The 10,460-nt window shown below is 52.4% G+C and overlaps 1 protein-coding gene across 1 annotated transcript in view; it reads left to right on the forward strand.

Moving 5' to 3' along the window:
- Positions 1-379: 379 nt before the first annotated feature.
- The window catches only part of ACBD4 (acyl-CoA binding domain containing 4), a gene marked incomplete in the record, with an annotated part of 12,753 nt that continues 2,672 nt past the window's right edge, over positions 380-10,460 (forward strand). Inside the window, 12 exon segments of the mRNA XM_027768873.1 lie at positions 380-473; positions 1,110-1,293; positions 1,384-1,506; positions 1,668-1,791; positions 2,040-2,160; positions 2,232-2,316; positions 2,601-2,721; positions 2,945-3,031; positions 3,231-3,364; positions 3,643-3,718; positions 4,565-4,704; positions 10,380-10,460. Of these exon segments, the coding sequence (XP_027624674.1) occupies positions 1,704-1,791; positions 2,040-2,160; positions 2,232-2,316; positions 2,601-2,721; positions 2,945-3,031; positions 3,231-3,364; positions 3,643-3,718; positions 4,565-4,704; positions 10,380-10,460 (933 nt within the window).

Raw genomic sequence — 10,460 nt, forward strand, 5'->3', positions numbered from 1 at the left:
AGGACCCTACTCCACCTCCCCTTTCCCCTCCCGCCGGGAAGCCCCAGCAGAGACCCAGAAAGAGCAGGGATGTGCAGCACCGCTCGTCCTGGGCTGAGCCCTCGGGCCAGGAAAGCCCACTGAACCCAGGCAGCGGAGCAGCACAGCCCGGCTGCGCGAACCCGAGGGGTGGGGCCCCTGGGGGTGGGGGAACAGGCTCTGACAGTGACGTAATAGGATTAACACACACCACACCCCGCGCCGGGCGGGTCGCCCCCTCAATAATAGAAGCCTCGAAGCTGCCGGTCTAGACGGAATGAGGTGGCGCTAAGTCTAGAGTGCCAGACAACTAGTTCTGGGGTTCGAGGCTTGGACAGGTTGGTATCTTAGTCCAGCACGCTATGGTCCCGGGACCGCCGCTGCATGCTGTATATGTGTCCGTGACGTCAACCCGTGGGTGAGCCTCTGCATCCGACTTCTAATGGCCGTGTCAGGTGTGCATTTACTATATGTGACATCACCAGAGCGTGTGCGCGAAGCGTGGGACGTCCAGGTGGCACGCTGTCTGCAGCAGGTGCCCTGGGGAGGGGTGGAGAGCTAGGGCACACCGCCACTGGGCGGCACCCAACAGTGGGACATCCCCACGGAGAGCTTTGATTCTCATTGCCTCCCGCTTGCCCCTCATTCTCAAGGTATCTCCAGTCGCGAGATTTTGCAAACTGGCTTGAGTCCTCCACCCATCTGGCGTCCTGGATTTTCTTCATGAAAATCAACTCTTCGCCTTTGTACTTTTGACTCTATGATTCCTTCCTCCTGATGTAATCCTCCTCGTTCTTCTCCTGGCTTGCTCTTGAGTCTTCTGCAACTCAGCTCCCATGTCCCTCCTCTAGAGGACACAACTCTTCTTATCCCTAGCGCCAGTCTGAAGAGCTGAGTTAGGTGGCCGGAATCTGCCAGGCCCGGACTCAGTAGACAGACTCGGGTTTCCACCAGGGGGCGCGAGTATTCCGCGACCTTTCGCTATGTCCACGAGGGGGCGCTGTGGCACCTCGACAGTCCCAGGGTGGGGAGTCCGACCCGTGGGTTAGCTCCGCCTGACTGGGAGAGGCTCTGAGAATCTATTTACATAGTCTTGAAAGAGCCGCGCTGAGTGGTTGGATTAGAAGCCAATGTGAAACGGGTCCTCTCATTGGCTTAAATTTGCCCCTTCGCTCTGCGTCCGCATCCCGACCGGACTGGACCCTGAGGTCAATCGGAAGCTGCTGTTTTAGTGGCGAGATGGATCCCAGGTATCCCGACAGCGGACCCCGCGGGGTAAGTGCAGGTTTGGGGTGCAGGGGGCCAGGGTGGGAGACTTGTTTGCCCCGCCTTGACTCCTCCTCTCTTGCCCATTCGCCTGTCCAGAAGTTGGAGATATGCACTTAGAGACGCACATCTGGGGGTCTATCTGGCACTGCGACCCTCGCCACCTGCTTCATCCACCGACCGAGGTCCTCGCTGCCCCGGCCCCACCCAGGCTGCCTTGAGGTAGAACAGTCTCTTTAGCTGCAACTTCTGTTCCCTTGGGGTAGCTCTCTCAGGCCTGCAAAGAGCTAAGTTTGCTCCTCTGGGAAGTGACTTCATGGCTTAGGGTGCGTGGGACCAGGTGGACTCTAGCGGCCTGCCCACACGGAGCCTCGTTCTTGCAGAGTCGGTCGCAAGTAGGTCCCCAGGCTTGGAGTGACATGGGCACCGAGAGTGAAAGCCCAGAGCCGGACTGCCAGAAACAGTTCCAGGCCGCAGTCAGCGTCATTCAGAACCTGCCTAAGAACGGTGAGGCTGCGCCACCCACATCTGGGGGTCCAGACGGTTGGGCTCTGACCCCCTCATAACTGCAGCTGTTGCAGACAAGCCCCTGTACGGGCTGTCCTGGGGTCTGCTCTGCCTCCTGCCCCTGCCCAGGTGCCCTGAATGGCACCCCCTCATCATCTCGGCGCCCTCCAAGGGTCGTCCACCCCTCACCTCCCTCCTCATGGGCGTGGGGCTGATGCTCCGCCCTCCACTGCCAATCCCTTCCCCAGGCTCTTACCGCCCCTCCTACGAAGAGATGCTGCGATTCTACAGCTACTACAAGCAGGCTACTATGGGGCCCTGCCTGGTGCCCCGACCTGGGTTCTGGGACCCCATCGGACGCTACAAGTGGTGAGCTCCCTCTGGCTGGGCAAGCAGGCCTCAGCTGTCCAGCAGCCCTCTCACAGCCCTCTGTCCTCCAGGGAGGCCTGGAACAGCCTGGGCAAGATGAGCAGGGAGGAGGCCATGTCTGCCTACATCACTGAGATGAAGCTGGTAGCACAGAAGGTAGGGCAGGGCTGTGGGGTCCCCGTCCCCAAGCTCCCAGCCACACGGTGGCCTGCCCCTCACCATTACCGTGCTGACCGCCATGGTCTGTCCTGCTCATTGAGACCCCATGAGAATCCCCACCTTCCTGTTGCCTCAGTCCTGCCTGTCTCTGGTCCCTGACTGGGAGCAGGATGGAGGTATCATGACAGACAAGAGTGGAGTGGAGGGGGCCTAGCCCAAAGCGGCAGGGGGCAGGTGGGGGTTGGGGCCCGCCCCTCCCCAGTAGTTGCCCCTCCCCACAGGTGATCGACACAGTACCCCTGGGCGAGGTGGCAGAGGACATGTTTGGGTACTTCGAGCCCCTGTACCAGGTGATCCCTGACATGCCGAGGCCCCCAGAAGCCTTCCTGAGAAGGGTCACAGGTCAGCCCCCCAGGGTGGGAGCTCCCCATTGCTGAGTCTAGGCTGTGGAGACTGTTCATTTGTGGGGGGCTGGGGCAGAGTGCTCCCGGTAACAGCCCTGTAAGGACCCCAACCAGTGCATGCGGGTCTCAGGCAGTGCCCATGACCAGTGGTGAGCAAGGGCTGGGTCTCACCAGGAGCCACCAGCCTCTTCCCAGCCCCACCTCGTGCTGTGTCTCAGCAGGTCGGAAAGAACAGGTGCTGAATGGAGAGGTTGGAGCTGTCCCAAAGCCTCCCTGCCTCCCTAAGGAACCAGCATCCCTAAGCCCAGGTTAGTGCTTGGGCAGGGAGGACAGGGGGCCAGGTTGAGGGGCACCTCCAGGAGGGAGAAGGCTTCATGCACCATGTCACTGACACTGAGACCAGCTCACCTGAACTCTGGGAGCAGGTTCTGCGGTCCCGCTCCAGGGCCGCACTTCTGGGGCCCACCCTTGTCTGCCATGGGAGTGTCTCTACCATCTCCTGAACAGCTGCCTCTGCCCAGTTGCGTGGCCCTGTCTCCACAGCCTCCTTGTCCACAGTGGCCCCACCAGAGTCCCAGCCACCCCGGGACCTGGACGCTGAGGTTTTCTGTGATTCCCTGGAGCAGCTGGAGCCTGAGCTGGTGAGACCATCCCCACTTCCCTGCCCCCAACTAAGCCCTGTCTGTGCCAGCCCCCACCTCCCACCCCTCTTTCCCCCCACTATGCCCTGTCTGCTCCAGCCCCCACTTCCCACCCCCCTGTCCCCCACTAAGTTCTGTCTGCTCCAACCCCCACCTCCCACCCTCCTTCCCCCCACTATGCCCTGTCTGCTCCAGTCCCCACCTCCCACCCTCCTTTCCCCCCACTAAGCCCTGCCTGCTCCAGCTCCCACCCTCAGACCTATGACTCATCTCAGCAGGTTTGGGCAGAGCAGAGGGAATCACCTGCAGAAGATCCTGATACCAGAAACAGCCCAACGTCCCCCACAGAGAAAGGTGAGCTCCAGCCTGGTCCTTTGCCCCCTTCTGCCCTTCCCCGTGGTGCCCCAGGGGTCCCCTTGGCTGCCTTCTTAGGTCAGAGGTGGAAGTCCACCGCCGGCCACTGTCCAGGAAGGGTTGCCCAACAGCCAGATAGTGTCTGGATGGGCAAAGTCCCTGCCCTGCCTCTCCCTTGGGGCCACCCAGTAGTCGGCACCCTCTGCAGGTGCCGAGTAAGGACTCCTGGGGTGGGAGTCCCACCCCAGCTTTGTCACCTGCAGTGACATAGCCTTGAAAAGTCATCCTTTCTTTCTGGGTCCCTCATTTGGCATCCTGGAGGACAGCCATGTGTTCTACCTTATTCCCTAGAACATCCTGTTTGCCAAGTCCCGTGAGGGGGCACTTTTATCAATGTTATTTTTTCTTTTCTTTTTCTTTTTCAGAATTACTTTATCCCTTTATTTATTTATTTAAGTTTGACCAGAGAAGGAGAGAGAGAGAGAAAGAGAAAGCAAGCCACCAGGTCTAGGATCCTAACCACAGTCAGCCATGAGGGAGTCCACCTGCTGGCCCCATAAAGGTTGTTTTCTTTATTCCTCTGAGCAAGCAGCCTTGTGAAGGAAATGACATATTCTAGTTTTTAGATGACAGAATGAGGCTCAGAGAAGTTAATGCCTTGCCTAAAGTCACACAGCTAATAGGTGGCAATGCTGGAATCCAAAGCCCATCAGTCAATCACATGGATGGACTCGGCAAGTCACATACTGCACACAGGGTCGTGTTTTACTCTGACGCGTCCTGTCTTGCCTGTCCCCTCTCCCGAATTGCCTCCTGAGTCCCCTCCTCTGTGTCTGTGCTCCACAGGGAGGCTGGAGGGCAGCCTGCTGGGGCCCCAGGAATTGGACATGTGGTTGGTGGGGACAGTTCGGGCACTGCAGGAGAGCATGCGGGACGTCCAGGGGAGACTGCAGAGCCTGGAGAGCTTGCCCCAGCCCCCTACGCAGGTGAGTCTTCCCTTCCCCACTTGAAGGCCCAGAGCAAGACTGGACAGAACTCTGTGTCTATTACAGAGTGGTTTGTCCAGCCACTTCCATGTCTGTCCCTACACCTCCATCTGCCCGTGTTTCTCATCAGACGACAGCCCCACTCATGTGGGCAAGGAGGTCCTGGGCCTACAGTGCCTCTGCTCAGGCAGAGGGGTTGCAAGGGCCTCCTTTCCTCCTCCGCCTCCCTTGGCCTGAAGGGACATTGAGCATGAGGACTGGCCTCGGGAGCGGGAAGGGCCATGCTGTCTGCTCTTCACATTGGGGTGGCAGTCCCCGTTGCCCCTTTGTCAGGACTTCTATTCCCAGAGCTCTTTCATGCTCCCTCCCTCCACTGCCCCTTATACCTGGGCTCCTGCCGCCATGCCGGAGCCCCTGCTGTGTGGCAGACTGTACGTGCATTCTCTTACTTAAGCCCCGACACCCTCTGCCATGCAGTTTCTTTCCAGCTTTTGCAGAAGAGGAAACTAAGGCTCTGAGGGTATAGTTTGCCTGGGGGCACACAGCCTGGGAGAAACTCCCTGACCTGCTGTGAGGATTAGATAATGCCTGGGTGTTTCTCAAGTGTCTCCCAGGCAGGAAGGCCTTCTCCAAAGGGATCCTTTGTTGTTATCATGAAGTGATGGAGCTGTGAGCGCAAAGCTAGAGCCCACCATTAACTCTGAGTGGGTCTGATCTTGAGAAGCCTGGAATGTGAGGGCTGAGTCCTGGATGTGGAGGCTCTGTGGGATGACCCCTGACTCACACAACAGTGGACGTGAGCCATGGTGGCAGATTTCCTCAGACTTACAATGGCGAACTTGTCAGTCTCAGTCCTCCTCCTCAGGCATAATTTCTTCTATTATTACTTTTTACCTTTTACTAATTAAAAAAATATATTTTTAGGGACCAGCAGTTAGTATAATGGCTATGTCACTGGGCTCCCATGTAGTCGACCACGGTTCGAGTCCCGGGCCAGGTGCATGTGCGTGCCCAAGATCCTGAGAGGAGAATGGAGAAGGGATTGTGGCATGGCCATCCCCCCTGGGGGGTGATTTCTTGCTTTCTATCTCTCTCTCTCTGGCGAGCGCACGTGCCCTATAGCAAAAACCTCTTCAATAAATAAATAAATAAATAAATACATATACATACATATATATATATATATTTTTTTTTAATTGCCAAAGGGCCTGTGTGCTTGCCAGAGAGAGAAAGCTCCTCTCGATGGGGCATGATCATATTGTAATTCCCTTTCTTTAAAAAATAATTGTTTATTTTATTTTGTTTATCATTATTATTTTTTTAAATTTGCTACAGGGCACATGCACTCACAGAGACAGAGAGAGGGAAAGAAGAAAAGTGAAAAAGCAAGCCGCCGGGTCTGGGACTCGAACCATGGTTCACCTGTGGGAGTCCAGCATCATAACTAATACACCACCTGCTGGCCCCATGTAATCCCTTTTTTAAGAGAGATTTTTGCTATTTTTTCTGTCTCTCTCTTTGTCTCTGGTGAGTGCACGTGCTGTATAGTAAAAAACCTCTCCGGGAACCAGCAGCTAGCGTAATGGCTATGTCGCTGGACTCCCACGTAGTCAACCATGGTTTGTGTCCCAGACCCGGTGACTTAAAACTCACGCCGGGCACGTGTGCATGCGTGCCCAAGATCCCGAGAGGAGAATGGAGGAGAAGGGATTGCGGCGTGACCATCCCCCCTGGGGGGTGATTTCTCACTTTCTGTCTCTATGTCTCTCTCTGTCTGGTGAGTGCACACGCCCTATAGCAAAAACCTCTCAAAAAAAAAAAAAAAAAAAAACTCTCCAAAAAATAAAAATAAAAAAATTTAAAAAAAATGCTGTTGATTTTAAAGTAGACTATAGACACCATAAAAAAAAAAAATTTTTTTTTAGAGGTTTTTGCTATAGGGTGCACCAGAAAGAGAAAGAGACAGAAAGCAAGAAATCACTCCCCAGGGGGATGGCCATACCACAATCCCTTCTCCATTCTCCTCTTGGGATCATGGACACGCACGCACATGCGCCTGGCCTGAGTTTAAGCCACTGGGTCCGGGACTCAAACCACGGTCTACTACGTGGGAGTCCAGCGACATAGCCATTACGCTAACTGCTGGTCCCAAGCCGTTTTAATCTAGACCAGTCCTTGTCATTGTTGTTGACTTGCTGACCAGACTGAGCCAGTAGGTTCTGTAGATGTAATCAGACCCAAATGTCCAATTACTTGTGGCTAGTTCCTCTTGCCTAAGAGTTGGAGATTATGTTGTCTTGCCTAAGAGTTGGAGATTATGTATCAAGTTGTTGGAAAAGTCATGACACATTTTTGCATAGAAAAATACATCATGACTTTCCTGATAACCTAATATATTTAGTTTATTTATTTTATTTATTCCATGAGCAAGAGAGACACAGAGAGATACACAGACAGCACCCCCAGCAGTGTCTTGACACCATGATCCACGTTAACCCAGCCTCAGCCAGGCCCAGAGGACAGCCACGGCACATGTGTACCTGGAGTACTCAGGGAGGTCTCAGGACCCACACTCAGAAACTCTCCATCCATGTGGGCCAGCCTCACCAAGTTGCATTTCATTGCTGCACCATTGACTGGCCTTTGGAAGTCAGAGTCAAGGTAAACATTTTGGACCAAGTTACAACAGAGGGGATGTTCTTCACATCAGGGGACATAATATCAGGGTGTCCCACCGCTAGTGATTGTAGCATGGACTGCTGGGATGATGAATGGGTGATGGTCCCATCCCACCATTGTTACGTTTTCCTCTTGAGCAGGTATTACCCAGTTTTCTGTCAGTCCTATCTGCCCAGTTTTCAACAATTGATAACCCTGGTCTGAGTCAATCATTTATTTAGTGGCTGCACAAAAAACGTTGACTTTATGGGACCAGCAGTTGGTGTAATGGCTATGTCACTGAACTCCATGTAGTTGACCGTGGTTCGAGTCCCAGATCCAGTGGCTTAAACTCACGCCAGGCATGTGTATGTGCATGTCCAAGATCCTCAGAGGAGAATGGAGGAGAAGGGATTGTGGTGTGGCCATCCCCCTGGGGGGTGATTTCTCACTGTCTGTTTCTCTGTCTCTGTCTGTCTCTCTGGCAAGTGCACACGCTCGTAGCAAAAACCTCTCAAAAAAAAAAAAAAAGAAAGAAAAATGTTGACCTTTAAATTCCACTATTATTTTTACATTTATTAGCTATGATTTTTCTGTAGTTTCCTTGATCATCTTGGGCTTTCCTTATGGAAAGTCAAGGTAAGTGCTTAATTCTTTATCTATTTTTTTTTTTTTGAGAGATTTTCACTCAAGCGTGCGCTCGCCAGACAGACAGACAGAGAGAGACATAGAGACAGAAAGCGAGAAATCACCCCCCAGGGGGGATGGTCACGCCGCAATCCCTTCTCCTCCATTCTCCTCTCGGGATCTTGGGCACGCACGCACACACGCCCGGCGTCAGTTTTAAGCCACCGGGTCCGGGACACGAACCGCGGTCGACTACGTGGGAGTCCAGGGACATAGCCATTACGCTAACTGCTGGTTCCCTCTTTATCTATTTTTTAAAAGAATTTTTGGGACCAGCAGATAGCATAATGGTTATGTTGCTGGACTCCCTGTGGCAGACTGCTGCACATGCCCAAGATCCAGAGAAGAGAATGGAAGAAAAGGGACTGTGGTGTGGCCAACCCCCTCCTCCCGGGGTGATTTTTCGCTTTCTTTCTCTATGTCTGTCTCTCTGACGAGCACATGCACCCTATAGCAAAAAATCTCTCCCTAGGGGAAAAAAAAAGAAATTCTAATTTATTATTATTTTTAATGAATTATTAACTTAATTTTATTTTTAAATTTGTTAGGCACATGTGCTCACCAGAGAGAAAGTGAGCCACCATGTCAAGACTCAAACCACGGTCAGCCATGTGGGAGTCTTGAGCCTTAACCATCATGCCACTTGTTGGCGCCTTATATTATTAATTTTTATACTTTAATTTACATCTAATCACTTATATAGTTACAGTGTACAACACTGCCTTTTGCAGTCTATTATTTTTTAACTTGGTTTAGGGCACATGTGTTCACCCAAGAGAACGAGAGGGAAAGATAGAAAATGAGCCACCAGGTCCTCAAACCACAGTCAGCCATGTGGGAGTGCAGTGACCCAACCACCAGACCACCTGCTGGCCCCAATTATCTACTAGTACTTTTATGTTTATTTATTTTGTTGAGAGATTTTTGCTAGGTGTGTGTGCTTGCTGGAGAGACTGAAAGCAAGAAATCACCCCCCAGGGGGATGGCTGCCATAATCCCTTCTCCATTCTCCTCTCAGGATTTGGGCATATACATGTGCCCAGTGTGAGTTTCAAACCTTTGGGTCTGGGACTCAGACTGCAGTTGACTATGTGGGAGTCCAGAGACATTACACCATCTGCTGGTCCCTATTAATAAAGAAAGGAGTTGACTTAAAAGCTGCCAGGGCCCACTGGACCAGCACGTGGTATGGCGGTTAAAAAGCTGGATTCTCATTTGGCTGATCGTGGTTTGAGTCCCAGACCTGGTGGCTTGCTTTCTCACTTTCCCTCTCTCTCTCTCTTTGGTCAAATTAAAAAATAGTAATAAATAAAACTAAGTAAATAATTATTTAAAATAAGCTACCTCAATGGTAATAAATTCCCAGTTTTTTCTTACATGTCATTACACCAACTGCCGGTCCCATTACATGTCATTATGAATCGGTGGATTTTAAATACAGTATTCCCATCATGTGCAATCATCACTCTTTTTTAGGCTCAGACTAGCACAGCTGTGGCCAAGGTGAGGCCTATATTCTTATAACTTTTTTTTTTTTTAAGATTTTTGCCATAGGGCACATGTACTTGCCAGAGACAGAGTATAACAAACTCTTTTTTTTTTTTTTTTTTTTTTTTTTTTTAAGTTTTACTATATGGCATTTGCACTCACGGGGGAGAGAGAGAGAGAGAAAGCAATCCCTTCTTCACTACTCTCTTCTGCTCTTCTGGGCACATACACACATGTATCCATGTTTTTCAAGCCACTGGGTTTGGGATTCAAATCACACTGTCAGTCATGTGGGATCCAACCCCTTTAACTACTTACACCACCTGCTGGCCCCCAACTGCTTTCTGGTTCAAGTCATCTCACATTCATTCCCACCTTCTCTGCCCCAGGCCTGGAATCAACCACTTCTCCCAGAAGCCCTGGCTCCTTGTAGTGGACAATATTTAGAAACTAAAATCAGAGTGTCTAGGGTTCTCATATGACACGTGTGGCACATCCTTTACAAGAGTCTTCGGATAGGGTCGCTGTTTTGTGGCCCAGAGGAGACAGCCAGGAAGCCTCTTTCTCCAGTCTTTCAGGCCACCTGGGAGTGCCCTGAGGAGGGCACACACGGGGACCACTTTCTACTCCCTGTGTGCTGTGATTAGAATCCCACTGTGCTGGGGGTGGGGGGTTCTAATCTACTACTTCTCCCCTCTACTTTTCTCCTAGTGGTGCAGACTTGGGGAAGGGTCCTCACAGGCTTGGGAGGCAAAGCTCCCATGGGGTTCTGGAACCCGGGTGCTACTGAGGGCTGTGAGGAAGCATGGGCTGGTCCCTGAATCCCTCCCTCTCCACAGCAGAGACGGCGACCTAGTGCTCGGCCTTGGACCCTCGGGCTCTCAGGTCCCACGCTGCTCTTCTTCCTCCTGTGGCCCTTCCTC

Source organism: Tupaia chinensis, unplaced genomic scaffold (genome assembly GCF_000334495.1).
Source record: "Tupaia chinensis unplaced genomic scaffold, TupChi_1.0 Scaffold148004_1, whole genome shotgun sequence".
NCBI lineage: Eukaryota > Metazoa > Chordata > Mammalia > Scandentia > Tupaiidae > Tupaia > Tupaia belangeri.